Genomic DNA, 23,261 nt, shown 5'->3' on the forward strand with positions numbered 1-23,261 from the left:
AAAAAAAAAAAAAAAGAATTCCTAGGGGTGATACATTTCACTCGTGGCCAGAGTGGATACTGAGCTTCCTTGCCTGTTTCCTAGACCAGGAGCTGGAGTGTCCCTGTGTCTGGCTTCAGTGGCATGCCAGCTCTCTGTGGCACTTGGGTTTATGCAGAGAGCTCTTTTGCATTGCTGGGCCTTCTGCCGGTAGAAGGCTCCCCCGCTGGCCTGTGACCTCCTGCTGCGAGGGAGACCTCCCTCAAGTCCCAGCACAGAGGGGAGCTCTGGGAATGAGCTCCTGCTTGCCTCCCACTTAGTCCCTTAAGTCCATTCATACATTTATTTAATGGTTTTCTCTTCATTTCTGGCACCTGGGATTTCTCTTTTAAGCTTCTAGTCTTGTCTGTATATAAGATACATTTAAATTAAATTTTATCTAGCAGTTCTGTATATTTAGAATAAGAGGGGAGCCTTTCCAGGTCAGCTCAATTCATGATATTGTCCTAAAGTGTTAGATTGTTTTCTGGATTAGCCTCAATTTAGTGTCTTCAATTGAATTCACCTTTTATACACACACTCCCTCAGCTCTTTAACCACATGTATTTTATTTTTTATCTTCCTTGTTAATAATCCTTCATATAATAATCCCTAAACTATGGCCCTACAGCAGACATAGGGTCGGGGTAGAACAGTTTCCTGGCATGAGACCCCAAAGTACCTGGATCTTCAGGCCACTTGGCTCTTCCAGGGATTAGATAGATCAGTTAACTAGTCCCTAGGTGACATCCTGTGCCAGTGACAATGGATCCATTCCCAGAGTCTGTGTTCCTTTCAGTAAGAAGTGACTCTGATTTGGTTATAGTAAATTCTCTGCCATGAAAGTTTCTGTCTGGCAAGCACATTTGCTTAGAAGTAATTCTCCACAGTAAAAACGTATTTGCTTATTGCTGTTTGTAGAAGTGAAAGGGAAAAGGTAAAAAATGCTGAGCTTGGGTTAGTCTCTCACAGCTTTTCTGTTTTTTCATTAAACAGCAATTATTACTCCGCCTCTCTCCTCACTTTAACCGACCTGACCACATGTGACAATAAACACACATCTGAAATCCTAATTCGTGGAAAAAAACAGCACAGCAGACTGGAGGGAGGAGATAAAGAGGAGTGAGAGTTTAGACCCATTGACTTCCTCCTGGGCCCACTATCCAGTTGTCTAATAGCTGCAGGTGGGACCTCAGTTCCCTCTGCCAGCTGGGAATGTAATTTCCATGTCTGTTCCCTTTATGGAAAAACAAGGCGGTAATGGGACGTTTGGGTGGCCCGAGGCATGGGTTTGAAAAACAGTTTGACCTTTCTGAGCACAAGGTGTTCCTGAGGATTTGGAAGGAGAAGGGAGAAAACAAAGGAAAGGCAAGTGGGGAAATCCTCTAGCTGCTGCCACCTGTCCGTCCCGTCCCGAGAGAGAATTGTCACATTCATGGGAGTTCGGTTGCTTCTGTCCAGAACTGGCTTGGTTGGAGGGACTCTGTGCCGTTGTGTGGTTGTGACTGTGGTAGGGGGGGCAGGAAGTAGAATGGCCCCTTAGAGAGCCAGAGCTTGCCTCTCTGCAGAGAAGGGGCGCCTGCGCAGCCGTGCCTGCTGAGGCTGCCCTGTGGTGGCAGTCGGGGCAGAGTCCTAGCATTTGCTGAACCTGTTTCCTTTCTCATGCACACAGCTTGGATTGGATTATAAAGCCTTTCTCCCAGAGCTCTCTGTTAGTGCTGGGTTTCCATCTTTTATTCTGAAAATAGAGGCTTTTTTTTTTCTGAGACAGAGTCTCATTTTGTTCCCCTGGGTAGAGTGCCTTGGCATCATAGCTCATAGCAACCTCAAACTCTTGGGCTTAAGTGATCCCCTTGCCTCAGCCTCCAAAGTAGCTGGGACTATAGGCACCCGCCACTACGCCCGGCTGTTTTTTGAGGCGGGGTCTCGCTCTGGCTCAGGCTGGTCTCAAACGCTTAAGCTCAGGCAATCCACCTGCCTCAGCCTCCCAGACTGCTAGGATTACAGGCATGAGCCACTGCAGGAGAGGCTTCCTTAACCAAGGCCACAGGCCCTGCAGCCCAGGCCTAGCCTCCTGTATCGCTGCAGCCCCTTCACCCCCCCCCCCCGGCTCTGTCCTTGGGCTCTCTATGCTTCCTCTACCTTGTGATCCCATTTGTAAAACATCTACTTCATTAGCTATGGATCAAGCTGAAATTCCTAGAACTATAGTTGGGAACTAACTTCCTCCAGGAATGGGGTCGCTTGGAGTCTGCACCACATACTGAAGAGGAGATTGCCCAGTATTTTAGGAGACAGGCTTGCTATGAGCCTATTTTTAGCATGCAACACTTCCTTCTTTCCAAATTTCTAGATATAACATTCCATTTAAAGATGCTTGGTTTCTAAATGATTTTTATTATATCAAGGAGAGCTGATAGTTTATCACTGCAGTATTTATAAATAAATGGAGAAGCAGAAACAATGTTCTTATTCTTGTTCCATTTAGCACTTTTTCATGCACCAGCACATTCTGATGGTTAGTGGGTATCTTGACATGGGAATCTTATATGATTCTCTGCTACCCAGCCGCAGCAGAGTTGCTGTGAGAAGCTGGCTTCATAGAGTAACTCGGCTGACTTTGCCCTCACTGGACACCATTCACTTTCCTCAGCCCAGAGGAGTCTTTCCCTCCACTCTGCCTGGGCCTGCCCACACCAGGGGCCCCACACACCTTTCAGGACCCACACCAAGTCTTCCTGCAACAACTGGAGAAACCATTTGTCCGTGCGTTTCACTGACACCTTGGCATATGTGCCTGGCCTGCAGTTTAGGGCTTGATGTTTGGAGAGTAGGGACAGTGTCATTGATCTTTGTTCTCCCCGCTGTGCCTGTCCCAAGAACATGTAGTAGGTGCTGGGTAAATATTTGCTGGAACCTCTCCAGGCCTCAGTAAATGCACAGAACACGTGGTAAAGATTTTAGAGACACATTTGATGGATCTTTTATACATGATTAGATGAAAATAAACCAGATTGCAAATCTTTTTTTAAAATTTTAAACCCCATACTGAGTTTTTGGTTCAAGTTATGTAGGATGAATTAAACAGAAATTGTACTCTCTGAACCATTATGAGTGCATTTCTGTAAGCACAGTTATGTTGAAATAAAGTTTTATAAAGCAATGGGGACAATGATGAAAAAATGACTCTTCTCTTTGTCTCTAGTTACAAGTTATTTCCAAACTGCGTCCCCTCTTTCGGGTTCCGCCACCTGCTGCCTCTCACAGACAGAGTCGACAGCTTCAATGAGGAAGTTCGGAAACAGAGGGTGTCCCGGAACCGCGATGCCCCCGAGGGGGGCTTTGATGCCATACTCCAGGCAGCTGTCTGCAAGGTAACTTTCTTTTCTGGTCTGTCCCTGCCCTGTAGGTCATGGTAGACAGCATTACTGTGGGTGCTGGTCTTCCCTGCAGGGGATGGTGGATTTTGAACCACCGTAGGTGTGGCTCCTGTCCACTCTTACATCAGAGGTGAGCTCAGTGGAGCCTTAGGGAAATCTACAGCAATTAAAACAGCTGGAGCTAAGGCCCGGCCCGGGCTGGTGTGAGTCTCTGTGTCAGGGTGTGGCTGTGTACTGTCTCTGCCAGAAGACAGCTGTTCTGTGTTTATACATTTGGCTTTTTTACTTCTTTTCAGGGGAAAGGGCCATATACGTAGATGCTTATAGAGCTTTCTGGCCCAATTTTGGTAAACTTTAGAGACTGCTGTATTGGAGAACTAGCTGAAGCGGAATTGTGTGACATCTTGGGTTGCGTTTCCATTAATTTGTTTTTCTCGGCTTCTTTGTGATATATGAATCCAGAGGGAGAGCCTTAGGTCAGAAATGAACTCATGCTTTGAGGTTCCAGTCTTAGCAAAATATATAAATGGAATATTGGCAATAACTTTCTACTGTCAAAACAATAACAATGATACCAAATAAAAATCACTCTTGAATTTGCTACCTCAATACACAGTTTTAAAATTTGTGCTTTCCTACTCTTTGTGGGCACATTTAGCATTTGTTCATAGCGGTTATCATAGAGTATGTGTAACTGGTAATACGTTCCTGAAAATTCAGAAAGGTGTTAAGAACTCTGGAGGCCGGGTCAGAGGTTAGAACTCAGGCCATATAAGACAGCTGCTCTTCTCTTGCTAAGTGCTGTGCCCTTAATCGCCACCTCGAAGGGCTTCTGACCTCAGCCCGGGTTCAGTGTTTCCTCTCCACTCAGTCCTGGACAGGACGAGAAGAGAAATACAGTTGTCCTTTCTGAAATAAAAAGCCAAAATGGGAACCAGAGATGGAGAAGGGGGAGGGAAAATGCCATCCTCTTCTGGCTCCCACTGTGGCTGTGCCCATCCCTGAGTCCCTGAGTCCTTGGGCCCCGGGAGAGGAGAGTAGGGGTGCTTTCCTAGCCGGGATGGCTGCTGAGTGCTGAGTAACCTTCTTCCAGCTGCTGGCCAGAGCCAAGCCGGTTGATTCAGAGATCTCTGATGTTCTTTAGCAGTCTGAGAAAGCCAGACGGAGCACAGCTAAAATGTTCTGAGTCTTTCAAATGGGTCACAAAATGAATAGGTTATAGATTTGATTCAGAAAGAAACTTTATATTTTTGATTGGCCTTCAGATATTGATTGAAGGAAGTGTCTTCACAGACACTCAACCAAATTCTACTTCTTGGCAGTGAACAAATAGTCGCTGTGTCTCTCCACCTGGAGAATCGTTTCAGATTTTCTTTTTTCAGGAGAGGACATCATCTGTAAATCTTGGGAGAAAGAAACCAATTACAGGACTAAGCAACATCCAGTTATAGTCTATTAATAGAAACAACATGATTGATGAAATCACAGTGGTTTTGGAGAAGCCATCCAATCCACTCTTGTGCCTACAGAACCTTCCTATGATATCCCATATGGGCGAAAGATTCTACTCTTTGAAAACTTAGTATTTCAAGACCAAAGCATTTCAGAAGAGATGTTAGTAGACTAAACCTAGTGAATTATGGTTGAATGGGAAGCATTCACTTTATGAGCATGTTTTAGTCTTATACCTGTTGAAGTTTTTCCTCTTCTCCACATGGTCTTTGCAATGGGGTATATCTGAAAAGTTAATAATTGTGCCACCCGTGAGCCACCAGCTTCTTTCTTTACCTTACCCCCCTTTGGGCTGTCAGTTTACATTTAGGTAAGTACCAAGCAATTCTTTTCTTATTTGAAATTGCCTTTTGGGCAGCGCCTGTGGCTCAGTGGATAGGGCACTGGCTCCATATACCCAGGGTGGCAGGTTCAAACCTGGCCGTGGCCAAATTGCAACAAAAAAATAGTCAGCCATTCTGGTGGGTGCCTGCAGTCCCAGCTACTCGGGAGGCTGAGGCAAGAGAATCACCTAAGCCCAGGATACATGGGTTTGTTTAATTTCAACCCAGCCAGGAACAATGCAGGTTGCTGTGAGCTGTGATGCTACAGCACTCTACTGAGGGTGACAAAGTGAGTCTCTTGTCTCAAAAAAAAAATGCCTTTTTATAATAAATGTCATCCTTCCTTGTTCACCAAAGCCTTTACTTCTTATAAAAAAGAAAAAATTGGGAATAGATTATGCATTACCTTTTGATGTAATAATAATACCATTAAAAATACTTAATCACTTGAATAATGCATAAGATAAATTAAGAGGTAGGTGAAAAGCAGGTTATACAATAGGGTGGACAGGATGGTCCTGTTTTGTAAACAAAAGAAAGAAAAGGCGCCTGTGGCTCAGTGAGTAGGGCGCTGGTCCCACATACCAGAGGTGGGGGGTTCAAACCCAGCCACGGCCAAAAAAAAAAACTGCAAAAAGAAAGAAAAAAGTATGGTTTTCCATACTTTGGGTTGGAGATAGACCAAAATGATAATAGTAGTTGTCTTAGGTGCTAAGATTATTTTTTTTTCTTAGTAGTTTTACATTTTATATTTACTTAAATTTTCACACTAAGTATGTATGATTTTTTTTTATTATGGCACATCTCAAATATACAACCACAGAGAGCATAGTGAAATTAAACAGACCCATGTATCTATTGTTTGTCTTTAAGGATAACCATCTCAGGACCCATCTTGCTTTGTTTACATTCTCAACCACACTCTCCCCCATTATCTGAGCAAATCTCAGCGATGATTTCTAAGTCCTAAGCATTCCTTACTTTGTTTACTGAGTGTTCTCTCTTCTCCTGACTTGCCCAGATTAAAGGCCCTTCCACTTAATCCTGCAAACTAAGTATAACCAGCATCTGTTGCTGGAGGCTGTGAGTCTCAGAGGCCTGGAATTGGCTGGGTTGACCCCCTGTAGGGCGTATGTGCTCCTTCCTCTGACCCCAGTGCCCTTGAAGATGGAGCTGATAACAGATAACAGCTGATAACTATCTCACAGTGCCATGGGGAGCTCTTTACTCTGGGTGTGTGTGTGTGTGTGTGTGTGTGTGTGTGTTTATTTCTTTTTTGGCCAGGGCCAGGTTTGAACGCACCACCTTGGGTATATGGGGCCCATGCCCTACTCCTTTGAGCACCACAGGCACCACCTTTTGCTCTGGTTTTATTCTCACTCTGATTTCCTTAGAGTAGACGGTTATCAACTCATGGGATTTCAGGATACAGAATATTTACAGGACTGACTTTAAATACCACCTCTGTGGCCTTCTCTATATTTTTGGAAAGTGGTTCTTTGTAAAAAGAAGGAAACTACTTTCTATTTAGGATTCAGTTTGTGATAGGGACCCTGCTTCTGTGAGTACAGGTATTGAGTTGCTTTTTGTCCCCGAGCAGGTCACCTTGCTGTGAGGGATAGTTTGGCTGCACCCATAGCTGTGGAGCCTCTGTCATCAATGCAGGAGTTTTGTCCCTGCATTGTTCCTGGCTGGGTTGAAATTGGAGAATGCCACTGCCCTTAATTTCTTTTCTTTAGGTGACTGAACCTGCTTATACTTTACTGTGGTTAGAAAATGGTTTCTCCCAGTTTTTATTGCTGTTCCGGGACTTTCTAGAAGTTGACTCTAAGTTGTTTGTTCTAAAATTGTACAGGTGGAAGTGTGATGTGTGGTTCAGACTGGAACTTTGGTAACTTACCTATTATATCAAAACAGGCAGTACCCTTAGCCTAGGGAGGACACAGCATGAGAATTTGCCCCAGAGCTCTGGGTTCCAAGTTGCCGGTTACTCTACCTTGCTGTTCTTTGTGGCTTTCGTGTTAAAGAAGTTACTCACACATTTGAGCTTGGCTGAGCACATCTTGGCTGCACAGGATTCTATGAGCTGCTTTCTCTGCTCAGCCAGAAAATATAGCTCTCTCAAACCAGCACATGTGCCTGTCTGCCTCAGCTTCTAGAGCCCTGGTACTATCCTCTATGCGCTTTAGACACATCTTTTTGTTTTAATCTGTGTCTCTAACTTTGCATTGTGTGTGAAAACTGTAAAACATCTATGTCCTCTCAGAACTTGGTGGGTTGAGTAAGTCTTAAAGAAAACAAAGCAAGCAAATATAATGAGTAATCATTTTGGTATGCATCGAGTCCTTTATTCCTTTCCTGGTAATAGCATTTCAAATTTAAATTAAAATTTAAACATCTAATTTAAATTGGAGACCACATCTTCAGAGGAACTGGTGGGACAGCTTCACACTGACAAACTTTCTACGGGATTATGAGTTCTGTGGACTTAGAGGAACTGCTGTAGTCACTACAGTTGCTCGACCATCATTCATGTGCCAGATGTTTTATTAAAAAAATACATTATGTTGATTCTTATGAGTCCCACCCCTTATGAGTGTAATGTTGGGGGTTGTTCCCATTTTACAGGTGAGGAAGCTGAACATCACAGGGATAAGTTAAAATCAACTTATCTTAGGAGGGAGTAGAACCAGAATGTGGACCAGGTCTGTCCATCTGTATGACCTTCCTTTCTGTTACCTAGTAAATGGCTGCTCTGGGAAGTAGCAGTGTAGAGCAAGAATTTAGAGCCCTGTTGTTCTGCTACCAGCTGGCTCCATGGAGGCTGCTGGAGGCTGCTGGAGGCTGCTGAAGGCTGCTGATCTCCACAGCCTCACAGAGCCCATCTAGGGGCTGGTGGGGATGAAAGGGGTGGCTCCAGGATGCCTTCCAGCTGTGCCTCAGTGCTGCTTTTCACAGCCCTGTCCCCTTTTGCTCAAAGCTGTTAATTTTGCTTTTTTGTCTTTCCTGGTTCAGGCTTGAGCCCCAGGCCCAGGGGGAAAGGGGCTGCTGTGAATACCTGTCAAGTGTGGAAAATCCTGCAGTCCCCCAGTCAGGCCCAGCTCTAAGGGATTTCCTCTCTGCGCTGTCCTCATCCCAGTCGCTGCAGAGTTGATTTGGTTTTTTTCCACTTGTTGCTTACTTTCTTTTAGAATTCAGACTTGTGTCACTTTTCCAAGCATGAGTTAAAAAATGTAGGAAGTTGCCTTTCTTTGGGGAAGGCAGCCCCTCCCCCAGCACCACCCCTCCTGGCCACCTGAAGGGGCTCCTGCGCTCTGTCTCTTGTCTCAGCACGTGTAAGCATTCCTACCAGCAGATCACACAGGCTTCCTGGGCTTGGTCCAGTGCTGGCTGTCTGCTCGCTCTTCCTCTGCCAGAGTCTCTGGGAGACATGTCGGGAGTACTGGGTTTCCCTGGGGGTTGTGCATGCAGGTGTGCACACCCCCTCACCCCTGTGGGGCTGTGGTCCAATTGGCCTGGTACAGGCTCCCCTGGCTGAGTAGCAGAGGTTTGGTGGGGTTCCATTTAGTACACACTTCTGAGTCTCTCTGCTGAGCTGGTCTCTGAGGTGACCCCATGGTTTCCCTCTCTGCCCTGCTGACAGCTGCTGTTTGGTTTGAGAGGTGGAAACTGGCTGAATCACAATGTAGTATTGTCACCAAGGCCACACTTAGTATTGTCACCAAACTCCAGAAGGGAGTTTGCATCTCTTCTTACCCCCTAGTGGGAGCAGCTGGTGGCTGGCTTCTGCCACGCTGCCGCCATAGGAGGTGTCTGCACACGGCAGCTCCCTGGCCCTGGCCCGGCAGGTAGAATATCCTGGGGGAAGGTCAGAAGGGCCCCGGAAACTGGGCCTGTTTCCATACCTGACCAGAAGGGCAGTTTTTCATCAAGTCGGAGGCTCTTTCTTGCTTGGAATGTTCATTTGGCAAAGAGGAAAAGAGACGGGGATTTGCTCTGGGCCCTCCTGGCACTGCAGTGTTTTCAGCCTCCACCCGAGGTCTCTGTGGTCCAGCCACGACAGCCCGAGTCCCAGGCTTTGCCTCCTGCGAGTCCCTTTGCACATGCTGTTTCCCTGTATTCCTGCTTTTCTTTCTTTCTTTCCTTTTTCTCTTATTACTAGGTTTTATTTTTTAGAGCAGTTTTAGGTTCACAGGAAAATTGACTGGAAAGTACAGAGTTCCCACAGCCTCCTTTCAGCACCCCCCACAGCCTTGTCCCCACCGTCAACACCCCATGTCAGTGTGGCACATTTGTCACCATCAGTGACTGGTGCTAGCTCACCACTGTCACCCAAATGCCACAGTTCACGTTAGGGATCATGCTAGGGGTTGTACCTTCTGTGGCTTTGAACAAATGGATCATGCCATGCATTGTGGTCCACCATTATGTTACCATACAGAGTAGTTTCCCTGCCTTGAAAGTCCCCTGCACCCCACCTATTCATTGCTTTCTTCCTCCATCCACACCTCCTTTTCTTTTAATGTCTAATCTATGCCTATGTAAGTTTCAGACCTCAATTTAACTGTTTGTCGGAGAAGTCTTCCCTGATCGATCATCAGACGAGGTCCCCTGGCTCCAGGCATGCCCTTGTCACTCCTATCCCAGTTGTCACCTTATTTTCACTTGAGCCATTACTGGAATGATGCCTGCTGGGCACTGTGGCTCACTTCTAGCACTCTGGGAGGTTGAGCTCAGGAGTTCGAGACTAGCCTGAGCAAGAGTGAGACCCCATCTCTAAAGAAAAAACAGCCAGGTGTTGTGGTGGGCACCTGTAGTCCCAGCTACTTGGAGGTTGAGGCAAGAGGATTGCTTGAGCCCGAGAGTTTGAGGTTGCTATGAGCTATGACACCATGGCACTCTACCTAGGGTGACAAAATGAGACTCTGTCTCAAAAAAAAAAAAAAAAGAAAGAAAGAAAGAAAGATGCCTGCCACCCTTTGAGGCAATGAACTCCTGAAGGCAGGAACTGTGTCTCCTTTCCCACAACTGTACATCCCCAGCACCAGGCCCATGGCCTTGTACATTTAGGTCCTCATTAAACATCTGCTGAACAAACAGAGGTTCCTTATGCTCCTGAAGTTCAGGAATACCCAGGTCCTGCTAGCCTCAAGCTCGTCCCATCCTGGACAGGACATCCACCAGGCTGCCTCCATGTAATTTACAGTGCTGCATACAAATCCATTAAAGCAGAGCCAGGAGTACTGTTACTCAGTGATGCTTTTTAATTCAGAAAGCATTTATTAGGCAGAAGCCTTTTCAGGTGTGAGAAAGGAGGCATGGCTCCTGTTTTCAGGGAGTTCATTGTCTCAAGTAGTGGGGGGCAGACATCATTCAAACAAAGGCTCAAGTGAAAATAAGGTGGGATAGAAGTGACCAAGGCCCTGCCTGGAGCCAGGGGACCCTAACCTAGTCCTAGTCCTCTAACCTAAGAAAACTAAAGAAAGGTGAGAAAAAGTCTGTATGTCAGGGATACATAAAGACCCTGTAGTGTCAGGAGTTTTATTTGAGCCTGCAGGTCTACTAGAAGGTGAATAAAGCAACCTGTTTATAAATATTAGGTGGAACCATATGAAACTATTGATATTTGCCTATTAATGATATTGGCTATTTGCCTGTTGATATTTTTCCTACAAAAATGAAAAATTCATGTGATTCAGCCTTATATTTTCCAAAATTCCTTCAATTCAGATTGGACTCTCCCACAGAGCCCACATCAACAATGTTCTACTGGATGTTGTGGGGTTTGGGATCAAGACAGATGTCTATCTCCTGAGTCACAAACCAAGATTTCTTTTTCCCACCAAAAGAAATAGTACACTTTTGCCCTCAACCACAGAACAGATTTTTTTTTGAAAAGATATTTTATTGCAAATATAATGGAAGCAGGAAAAACAAACTGTTAATACTAATGAGGACATGTTTATTGTTATAAAGTGATGGAAATATGCCTGAGTGTCAGCAGGATTCGGGAAGCCAATCAGAGGCACATTCCAGAGTTGTTTTTCCTTATGTGCCTTGTGGAATTAAGACTCCTCTGTCTCCAAACTCAGATCTGCTGAGGGCTCTGCCCACTGCCTGGCCAAGTCAGCCCCCTTCTCGTCTTCATTTCCTCCCTAAAACCTGTCCCCTCTCTTAGTGGTTGCCCAAAGGGTTAGTTAGTGCAGTGTTTGCTATTATTTTTGAAAATTCGTTGAGTGCTAGCTGTGTGCAGGATGCCCTGGTAGGTGCTGTGAGCGATGTGCAGTTGACATAGCCACAGCTCCTGTGTCCGTGGATGTCGCCCAAGCCGGGGAACTGGTGGAGTGCACGACCCCAGCTGCAGCCACAGTGTGAACTCCAGTGAAACTCTGGCTCCTTAGGCCCCCGTGGTTCAATTATAGTGCTCTTCTGGCTGGGCGCCTGTGGCTCAAGTGGCTAAGGCGCCAGCCACATACACCTGAGCTGGCAGGTTTGAATCCAGCCTGGGCTGCCAAACAACAATGACGGCAGCAACCAAAAAATAGCTGGGTATTGTGGTGGGCACCTGTAGTCCCAGCTCCTTGGAAGGCGGAGGCAGGAGACTCTCTTGAGCCCAGAAGTTGGAGGTTGCTGTGAGCTGTGATTACCACAGCACTCTACCCAGAGCCATAACTTAAGGCTCTGTCTCAAAAAAACAAAAACAAAACATTATAGCGCTCTTCTCCCTTCAGGGGTCACCCTGGCGTCCTGCTTCCCTGTGACACTCTGGTGCTGATGGTGCTGTGGGTCACCCCTGGCTGAATACTTCTAAGAGCCAGGTTCTGTGCCAAGCACGTCACAGGGCGATTTCACTTACTCCCTTGAAGGTGGTTTCACTAGCTCCTCTTGAAGAGGAATCAAACCTAGAAAGGCTAACTTCTCAAAGGTCTTACAGCCAGAAAGGGCAGAGCCAGAGATGGAAACTGTACTCACAAGCCAATGTGGCTTAACCTTGACATGAGAGTGTCTGCCGTCTCTTGAAGTCACATCAGAACGGAGAAGTAGGAGTGTGCCAACCACGACAGCAGAGAGAGAGCAGAGTCCTAGTCTAAGGAACCATCCCAGTTACCCACATGACCCAGCTCATCACCTGTAGAACAGGTTCCAGTCCTGGGGATGACAGTTGCATGTGCCACTTTTCTCTGGAGCGGAACTTCTTCTTCCTCTGAAATAGTTCTAATGTGGCTCTGCCAGCCCTTGGAATTTCCCAGGGGAGACCATTAGTACTGTCCCGAAGTCAGTGTGCTGATGGAGCCTGGCCCTTTGAGTGAGCGTGCTTAGCTTTGCCCTTGACTTCCCCATCTGTGAAGTGGAGTTCTGATACCTGCCTTCTCATTCCTAGTTAAGGGGACGTCTCAGAACCACTGGCTCTGCTCTCTGGACTCTCACAGTAGCACTGGGGCAAGACGCTGTTTTCCACGTGGTGGGTCTTTTTCAACAGAGAGAGCACATGTGCCTGGTGACTCTTCAGTGACAACTGGGGCGGTAGGCTGTGTTGACACCTGGACCCCTTCATTTGGGGCAACTGCTAATTTTAATTAGACAGATTGACCCAAGATCAGAGAACCTGGAAATTCAAAGCTCGTGTTTCTGTCCTCCCTGAACCTGCTTCCTGGTATGGCATCTTTATTCTGGGACTCCCTCCTATCTGAACACTGTTTTCCAGAGAGAGTATTGGTGTCTCCACAAAAGCAAGCCAAGGCCAGCCAGCCAGCCAGCCACATCAGGCAGGCAAGGGAGAGACACCAGCTTTTCTTAGGTTCCCAGGCCTTCCCCTGCACTCCCCCGCGGGGTGTCCTTGAGTCAGCCTCTCTCACTCGTCATGCTCTGCCATAGTTCATGTGTGTAAACTAGATCTGGGGACCTACAGACTTGACATGAAGACTCAGATACCAAACCCAGGCCACCTGCCCCAGGTCTGATTCAGAGCCCTACAGGCCACAGTCCCAGCCTGCTTTTCTCTGTGCAGGTCGCACCACATCCAGGGAGCTGTGTCTGCTTCTGGGTGCTGCATGTAAGACGTAGCAAGACGCAAGAGAGTAGAGGGGATGAGTGGATGGTGCAGGGTGTGGGAACCGTGTCCTCTGAGCAGACACGCCGTGGGAGGAGCATGTTAACAGACCTCAGATAGCATGATAGCCCAGGGAATAAGCCCTCTGGCTCTTCCAGAGGATGTCCTAGAGTAGACACAGGCAAGCAGGGTGGAGGCCAAGGTAAGGAAGAATTTCCTAATTTTCTTTAGGAAGAGCTGCTCAGCCATGTGGTGGAGGTTGGGGGACCCTGTACCCACACAGTGGGTGCCAGAGAGAAGATCCCTGCACTGGATGGGAGGTTGGATGAGAACCTCTGGGGTTCCTCCCAAATTGCAGGTGCCACATATTTCCTCTACATCTGTTTTTCTCCCCAGTAAGCCATTGGTGCTTTTGTCCTGCTGCAGCCCCCTCAAGCCTGTCTTCTCTGGTTCTCAGTAGTGCACCTGCTAAGCTGTATCTGTATGTGGTCACTGTGGCCATGAACTCTATAATCACACGTGCTCATTTCATTTGCTAAGCATCACTTGAGCTGGCATCTAGAAAATCTCTCCCTGGCCCCTGTTGGCTTCCTTGTGGGTAAGAGTCCAGGTAGGGCGAGGAAACTATTCTCAGGGACCCAGGGGCAGCCTGTGGAGGTTGGTAGGGGAAGGGGATGGACCTTGTTCCTTTGAGTGACAGTCCCCCTTTGTTAGACCTTATAGCCTCTGAATGTGACTCCTTCCAACCAAGGAACCAAACCGCTTGGCTGGAAGCTCATGTCATCAAACGAGGAAAGCAAGTCCTCTAGTCCCTAACCATTTGTTCTCTCCCGCAGTCCTCAAGCTCTCGGGGTTCAGATGTTGGAGATGGACAGGCCAGCAAGTCTGCTTTCACTCTTGGGAAGACTCCATTTCTATTTATTTTCTAAAAAAATGGGAAGGGCTGGTTTTCTATCCATTCCTACTTCTTCTTTTGCTGCACAACTGAGAATGAGGTCAGATTATAAGGAATTAAGGGGAGGAATTTGAGGCAATAAGTCTTTTAGTCTGTTTTTTCTTTTTTTGAGACAGAGTCTCAGTCGCCCTGTGTAGAGTGCCATGGCATCATCACAGCTCACAGCAACCTCAAACTCTTGGGCTCAGGTGATCCTCTTGCTTAAGCCTCTCGACTAGCTGGGACAACAGGTGACCACCACAACACCCAGCTAGGTTTTCTATTTTTAGTAGAGATAGGGTCTCACTGGTCTCAAACTCCTGAGCTCAAGCAATCCACCCACATCAGCTTCCCGGAGTGCTAGAATTACAGGTGTGAGCCACTGCACCCGGCCAGTCTGTTAGTCTTCACAAAAGAGAGAGATGAGTGATGATGGTCTGGTTGAGTTACCAGGTCAAGAGAAAGATTATTATAAGTGGGCCATCAACATATTTTTAGGCATATGGGAAGGAGCCAGAGGAGAGAGAGTGACTCATGGAACAAATTCTCCAAAGATAGCGGGATTTTCAGGCCTGTGTTTCCTCAGGGAGGGAGGAGGACTCCTTCCTTTGGGACAGTGAGATCAGAGGAGATTTCAGGAGGACACACCAGTTGAGGACAGAGAGCAGGGTGTGGGCTGAAAATCCTAGAGCCATATGACCAGACACCCTGGGATCCTGGGAATACCGTACGTGAGGTCCTGTCTCTCTGGGTGCTGAAACATGAGTATGGAACTGCGTTTGAACCAGACTTGTGGTGAACTGGATACAGATTTGATGACTAAACAAAGAAAAGTTAAGGGAATCAGACACTGGGCTGCTTCCAGACACTGGGCTGCTTCCTTATGAGTCCAGAGTGTCTTCCCCACCCACCCCTGACATCTTCATCTGAGAGCTGATGTCTGTCATGTTTAATGAAACCGGTTTTGTTTACATTTTACTCAGAGTCATGGAGAAAAGTGTAGCTGAATGACTAAGTCTTCTTTTACAAATTGCTTTCTTAAAAAGAGAATATATTCAACATATAAAAATTTTAAAAATACAGATAAGCAGACAGTAGAAGGTTGTGTGCTTCTGAATACAGACATAAGTAAAACATTTTCAACTCCATGGAAAAACTCATGACAATGGCCAGATGGCTATAAATTATTGACTATTTACTGCTGCATTCCCAGTACAGATCTGGGCGCTCCATGTGTAGCATTTCATTTAGTTTCTCTCAACAACCTTATTTTATCTTCCTCTTATAGATGAGGAAGCTGAGATAGGGAAAGAGTAACTTGCCCAAGGTCAAGGACAAGATAAGGCAAACACGTGGCCCAGCCCAGTTTTTCAGACACTCATATGAATTCTGTGTGGATACTGCTGCCAGGGGGAAGAATACTTATAAGTGGATTTCCAGCACAGTGTATTCACAGAAATTTATTGTATTTAAATGACATTCTGAACAAAGCAAGACTTTAAGAAAACAGCTTTATTAGAGTATAATTGATGTGCAGTGAGCTACATATATGAAAAGTGTACCATTTGACCAGTTTTGTCATATGTATACATACACCCCCCCAAAAAAAAACTTCACAATCAAGATGACAACACCATTTCTAGAGATGAGGTCTCACTGTAGCCCTTTAAAAAAAAATCCATAAATTGTGGTACATGTACACCTTGGAATACTATGCAGCCCTAAAGAAAGATGCAGACTTTACCTCCTTCATGTTTATATGGATGTAGTTGGAACATGTTCTTCTTAGCAAAGTATCTCAAGAATGGAAGAAAAAAGTATCCAATGTACACAGCCCTACTTTGAAACTAATTCATAGCTTTTATAGAAATGTCATAACCTAATTATAGCCTTAGAATATGGGAAGTGGGGGAGAGGGGCAGTAAAGGGGGTAGATGGGGGAGGGAGGGTGATGGGTGGAGTCACCTCTATGGTTTATCTTACAAGGGTACAAGGGAATCTTTCTAAAAGCAGAGTATGAATGTCTTAACTCAATAACTAAGAAAATGACATGAACGTTATGTTACCCAGTTTGATGAGAGTATTTCAAAATGTATATGAAAACAGCACACTGTACCCCATGATTGCATTAATGTACCCAGCTATGCTATAAGAAATTTAAAAAAAATCTATTTTCCCACTATCGCTTCCTACCCCAAACATGGAATTTAGAGCTTAAACCTTCAAAACGGATAGCTCTGTTAGCCAAGCCAACAGTAAGGGAAACTATTTCTAATACAAATGCTCTGAGAAGTTACAGCTTATAAAACCTCCAAGCCTGAGAGGCCAATTAAGCAAATAAGCACTCCTGCAGCCTGACCTCCAGGCCAAGTTTGTTAACACCATTTCCATAACGAGAGCCCACTTCAGAGTAAACAGAATTATTATTGTGATGCTGGGCCACTGCTCCCTTGTGAGGCTGTTTCCATTCCAGTCCACCTTCCATTCACCAAACATTTACTTTGGATCCGCTCTCATTAGTTGAGAGTCTACCACAAACCAAGCACTTCACTTTCATGATCTCACTTATTCCAGGCGTAGTAGCCTCCTCTCCCGTGTGATCTGGCTTCCTTCTCTGGCCCTCGCTAGTTGAATGGGCCAGTTACGTCATTGCTCTAAACCCCAGTTTCTTCATCTTCTTGTGAGATGGCAAGATTGCACTTCACAAGGGTTGTAGTGAAGAGTCAGTGGCATAATGGAAGCGCTATTATTCCTTTTTTACTGAGAAGAAAAAATAGCTTTTGAGGTGTTGAATAATTTGGGCAACTAGGGGCAGCTGGAAGATTCCAGTGCCTGTCGTAAGGCACCTACCTTCCTCGTCGTTCTGTTTCCTCACTGACCCCCACTTTGGGTCCCCACAAGACCCTCAAGAGGCTGGTATTGAGGAAATGGGCAAAGCCACATTCAGAGCCCGGTCTTGCAAAGGTGCTGCCTGCCTAGGAAAGACAATTGGGAAAACAGTGGGAAAGAGGAAAAAAGATTACCCTGAACCCCAACCCTGGCCACGTTATGGTATATATATATATATATTTTTAAAAGAGCTGTGCTCGTTTCTTACATGGTTTGTGATCACACTGCAGATAGGGCTGTCTGGATTCTTTGTTTCACTTCATATCATACATGTTTACACATAATTCATGCGTTTTATGAACATAATTTCTAACAGCTACAGAGGAGGTATCTCAGTTTCCTTACCTTTTCCCCCACAGTAGGCTATTCATATCTTTACCCTTTTTTCTCACTGTTCACAAAAATATTGGTGTGCATATTTCAGAATACTTCTTGTGGATGGATGCCCTACAGTAGAATCTTTGAGTCAAAGACACACACACACACATATATACACATCTATATACATATACATAGATGTGTATATATGTACATATATATGTATATAGATGTATATAGATGTATGTATATGTAGATGTATGTGTATGTATATATGTATATAGATGTATATATATGTATACAAGATGTATGTATATGTAGATGTATGTGTATGTATATATGTATATAGATGTATATATATGTATACATCTATATATGTGTGTGTGTGTGTGTCTTTGACTCAAAGATTCTACTGTAGGGCATCCATCCACAAGAAGTATTCTGAAATATGCACACCAGTGAACAGTGAGAAATATATATATTTATATGCTTATATATAAATATATAGAGAGGATTAAACATATTAATCAAATATATGTATTTATATACTTATATATAAATATATATATAGACAGAGAAGATTAAACATCGTACTTACTACAACAGTCACCAATATGGTTAGCCTCACCTCTTGCAGCATGTACTGTCAATCCATGTCTCACGTGATCATTTATGCAGTCGCAACATATATATATATATATATATTTTTTTTAGTTGTAAAGTCTTATAGACACCCCCACAATTAAAGTACAAGTTATTTCCATCGCCCCAGGAAGTTGTCTGGTGTGCCTTTGCTGTTGATCTTTTCCTGAATATCTGATGAATGGAATTAGAGTAAGTTGCCCTTTGAGTCAGATAAAGGGCTTCTGAGATTCATCTTTGCTGGTGTGTGAGTTTATTCCTTTTTGTGCCAAGTAGAATTTCATTGTATGGATGTACTAGGGTCTATCTGTTCACTATTTGATGGATATTTGGGTTGTTTCTAATTGTGACTAAAGTTGCTATAAATATTTGCATAGAAGTTTTTATATAAGCAGAAAGTTTCATTTCTCCTGGGTAAATACCAAAGAGTGGGACTGCTGTATTGATAGTATGTGTATACTTGACTTTAAATCTATCAAACTGGCTCGGCGCCTATGGCTCAAGTGGCTAAGGCGCCAGCCACATACACCTAAGGTGGCAGGTTTGAATCCAGCCCGGGCCCGCCAAACAATGATGGCTGCAACCAAAAAATAGCCAAGCGTTGTGGTGGGTGCTTGTGGTCCCAGGTACTTGGGAGGCTGAGGCAGGAGACTCGCTTGAGCCCAGGAGTTGGAGGTTGCTGTGAGCTGTGAGGCATGGCATTCTACCCAGGGGGATAGTGTGAGGCTCTGTCTCCAAAAAAAAAAAAAATCTATCAAACTGGGGGTGGTGCCTGTGGCTCAATGGGTAGGGCGCCAGCCCCACATACCGAGGGTGGCCGGTTCAAACCTGGCCCCAGCCAAACTGTAACAAAAAATAGCAGGCACCTGTAGTCTCAGCTACTTGAGAGGCTGAGGCAAAAGAATCGTGTGGGCCAAAGAGCTAGAAGTTTCTGTGAGCTATGATGCCACGGCACTCTACCAAGGGCAACAAAGTGAGACTCTGACTCTTAAAAAAAATAAAAAAGAATCTATCAAACTGTTTTTCAAAGTTGTTGTACATTTTGCGTTTTTACCAACAACCATGAGAGTCCTGGATGTTCCACATCCTTGTCAGCATTTGGTATCATAGGGACTGTTTGCTTGCCATTCAGATGGCTGTGTAATGGCTATCTTGTTGTGCCCGAAAATTATTCTCCCAAATAGCCCCAACAGACGAATCTGAGACGCACTCCGATGTAAAAAGCATGAGGTGAGGTTTTATTCAGACCAGTCTGGACTCCCCTGGCATGCAAGCCTAGGGCAAGCCCTGAACCCGGTTGGAGCAAGTTTTTATGGGGTACAGAAAGCAAGAAGGGGAGGAGGGTATGAGTACACTTTTGATTGGTGGTTGGTGATTTCATTAGTAAAGGAGGATTTGGATTGGTACAGGTGAGGGGTGGGGGAAGGCAGCAGGGAGTGGCTTGTAGGTTTTACCTGTAGAGCGGAAGGGCTAGGAATGGAGTTTGTGTAGTAAACAGTGGGGCTTATGTAGTAAACAACTAGGAATGGGGCTTGTGCAGTAAACCACAAAATGGAGTTAATCTGGTCCTCTCAATCTCATTGTGGTCCTAATTTGCATTTCCTTAATAATTAATAGTGTTGGGGATCCTTTCATGCACTTATTTCCATTCATATATCTTTTTCTGTGAATTGTCTATTTAAATCTTTTTTTCTTTTTCTTTTTCTTTTTTTTTTTTTTTACAGTTTTTGGCCAGGGCTGGACTTGAACCTGCCATCTCCAGCCGATTTCTTCAAGTGTTTTCCCTGCAGAAGCCCTCCAATTTTGTTCTTTTTCAAAATAGTTTGGCTGGTCCTCATTGTTTACAGTTCCATATAAATTTTAGAACGAGCTTGTCATTTTCTCAAAAAGAACTGAACTTTTGATTGTGATTATGTCAAATCCATAAGTTAGTTTGTAGAGAAATGACAGCTCAATACCATTGCCTCTTCTAATCATAAAAATAATCTCTCTCTGTCCGTTTATTTAGGTCTCTGATTTTCCTTATGGTTCTTAATACACTCTGTCAAATTAAAGGTTGGACTTCTCCTTTCTTGCTAGAGTGTTTAGCACATGGCTGTACATTTTTGCTGCAAGAAAACCCTGCTGGCTTGCACTCTTTCTTGGTTATGCTTTATCTCCCAAGCATCTGATTCCTTCTTTTCCACATTCCATGGCTTAAAATGCATTGCCCTACTTATTTAAAAATGTTAAACTGTTTATCAAAATATACACACAGAAAACTATCTATCAGAGTACATCTCAATGAATGTTTACAAAATAAAAATACCAGCTCAAGAAACAGAACATGTCCACACCCTGGAAGCCTCTCTGTGACATTTTCCCAATTCCGCCAGAAAGGGGAACCACTGTCCCCACTTTTATACCATAAAGTAAATAGTTTTGTCACGACTTTGCCTTTCATTGCCTGAGAGACCTTCTTGGTTATTGCTCCAAGCCCCCACGCTATGCCCAGCTTCCTCGTGTGTGCCTTTCAGCTTCTGCTTTTGCTAGTGCCTGGATTGCCCACCCCCTCTGCCTTCTTCCTTCTCTTTTCTAATTCCAGCTTCCTCGAAGTGTCCTCCTCATCCTTCCAATTCAGCTTAAGTGTTTTCTGTGCAGAGAAGCCTCTCTCTCCTCTTCCACCTCCTTCCACCAACACCGTATTCCCTCCATCAATGCTCCTATCACAGTGTATCTCAGTTTCTGTTTCCATTTGCTTGTAAGCTCTTTGAGGCCTGGAACAAGCTTTTCTGTGGACCCAGCGCCTTCTGTGGGCCTGGCACGCAGTAGGAGGTCAGTACTGTGTGTTGGACACATGCAGAGTATCTAGGAAACTCATTCCCAGAAGGTTACTGTCTTTCTCATAGTAGGTCTCCTGGTTCTCAGCCCTCACGGGGCTTCTTTTCAATTCCCATTTCCCCCGTGTGTTGCTCTGACTTCTTGTGATTTATTTTTTTATTTCCGTGTTGCTTCTGGATCAAGTGAGAAAACATTGTAGCTCTTTAGGCTCTATGTCCATCATTAAGATGACAAGTCAGAGAGGATGGCCTTTTCTTACCTCTGCTTTTGCTAGCTGCCAAAAATTAGCAATAGCTTTAAACTAGTAAGGTCTGTGAGCTCTCCCTGTCTCCTACGTCACCAGGAACCGAGCAGGTGTAGAGAACTCTCGCGGGGGTTAAGCCTCTCATATATTCACTGTGCTGCCGACACCTTTTGATGCCCTTTCACTGTTAGTGAGAAGATGATCGTCCCCTAGTGTTAGTCCCTCTGTATTAGGGTCTAGCTGCTCCTAATAACAATGTCTGTGAGTGTTTTTGTGTAGTTTCAGGGACACAATGGCTGAATGGCTGAATATGACTTGCAGTACAAACTGTTTTTAGGTGTGTCTCTTTCTGAAGATGGGTAAATCCCATATAGTGAAGTGGTAAAGGGAGAAAAAAGATCTACCTTTCTACTTGACCTTAAACACCAAGTGGCTCAATTAATGACTGGAGTGGTTTACATCGACAGACTAGATGGCAGGATCTACCAAACCCTCAAAGCACAGCCCCTTCTACTGGTCATTTGAGTGCTCTATTCTGAGTGACTCTCATCTGAGGGGGGCTAAAGGGTTCTCTTAACCATCATCTTAGATAATCACAGCCAGCAGCTGTGTTGATGGGGAGGCTTGGGGGCTGTAGCTAAAGGTTGTTCTGGGGAAGGTTAACAGGTGAGGCTAAAAGGGGAAGTGGCCAAGAGAAGCAGCCGTCGGATGTGATTGAAAGGAGTGGGGAAGAGTGTGGTGGGCTAGAGGGAGGGGCCAGGCTTGGAGATCTGCCTCTGCAGCCAGGCTTCCCCAGTGCAGGCCGGGTCTCTCCCAGGCCTATGGTCATGCACGGCAAGGAGAATACCTCTGATTCAGACCTTGGCCCCCGAAGGCAGGTCGTGCCTGGTCTGATACCCTAAGCAGGCATGGGCAAGAAGAGTGTTGTACCCTCTCCTTTGTCCCCAGGAGAAGATCGGCTGGCGGAAGGATGCGCTGCACTTGCTGGTGTTCACAACGGATGACGTGCCCCACATTGCGCTGGACGGGAAGCTGGGGGGCCTGGTGCAGCCACACGACGGCCAGTGCCACCTGAATGAGGCCAATGAGTACACTGCGTCCAACCAGATGGTGAGGGTCAGGGACTGGCTCCCTGACACCCCTCCTGTGACCCTACTACGTCCTCGTGCTCACCCTACCTCAAAACCTTCCTCTGGCCCTCAGTGCTCACTGCCTTCTGGTTCCTTCCTGGGACTGGGCTTCATTATTCCATTTTCTCCAGCTGAATTTCCAGAACTCGTCATTCACTTGGAACATTTCCCAGGGATTTCTGTAGCTGGTTTATCTTTCTGCCATTGTGCATCTGAATGGGGACTGCTTAGTGGGGAAGAGGCAACTCAGGGGGAAGGGTAGGTCTATAATAATAGGAGAGAGGGGATCTTAGAGGCGGGTGGGGACTGTGCTCCTGCAGAGGTCACGGCTGACCTAGGTGCCATAGGCAGGACCTGCTGACTCTGGAAGTGGGCTCCCTGAACTGGTGGGTTCCTTGTCAGTGTCAGGAGTGGGCAGAGCTCTCCTGCACCCAGAACCTTCTGTCCCAATAGTCTATGACATAGCTATATAATTTAAAAGAATTTATGCACAATTTCAAACATATATGAAAACAGAGCAATGAAATGAACCCCTAATTACCCACCACCCCAGACCTAGTAATGATCAGGATCTTGTCATACTAAACCCTGTGATTTTCCCCCCCCAAAAAAACTGTGCCCTCCTTTTTTCCCCCTCAAATCCACTCTAGTTTCTGGCCAGAGAGGAATTCTTAATTTTCTTTCCTGAATAAGCTCATTTTGTCCAGTTTCAAAAGGTGGTCAGTGGCCAATCCTTCCATATCTGAGAATAATGGAGTCTGGAAGAAAGACTGTCACAGTGGGAGCTCACCTGAGGAGCAAGACCTATCAATGGCCCTTAAAATCCTCAAGGACACTGCTAACCTGCCTCGCAGCCTCCTCCCTCCCTCCTCTCTCTGCACACCCCCCACCTATGCCCAACATTTTGTCCAGAGGTGGCAGCTTCTCTGTCCTTTCTGAGCAAGGAAAGTAAAATAGGGCCAGGAGATTAGGGAGGAGGAGCCTGAGGTAACAATGCTGAT

At 45.5% G+C, this 23,261-nt stretch overlaps 1 protein-coding gene across 1 annotated transcript in view; it reads left to right on the forward strand.

Annotated features, from left to right (window-relative positions):
- Window positions 1-23,261, forward strand: part of ITGB5 (integrin subunit beta 5) — a 122,652-nt gene that overhangs the window by 43,499 nt on the left and 55,892 nt on the right. The window contains exons 5-6 of the mRNA XM_023516278.1: window positions 3,224-3,392; window positions 22,079-22,240. Of these exons, the coding sequence (XP_023372046.1) occupies window positions 3,224-3,392; window positions 22,079-22,240 (331 nt within the window). The remainder of the gene's footprint in view (window positions 1-3,223; window positions 3,393-22,078; window positions 22,241-23,261) is intronic.

Source organism: Otolemur garnettii, unplaced genomic scaffold, assembly GCF_000181295.1.
Source record: "Otolemur garnettii isolate 467f Iridium unplaced genomic scaffold, OtoGar3 scaffold00089, whole genome shotgun sequence".
Classification (NCBI taxonomy): domain Eukaryota; kingdom Metazoa; phylum Chordata; class Mammalia; order Primates; family Galagidae; genus Otolemur; species Otolemur garnettii.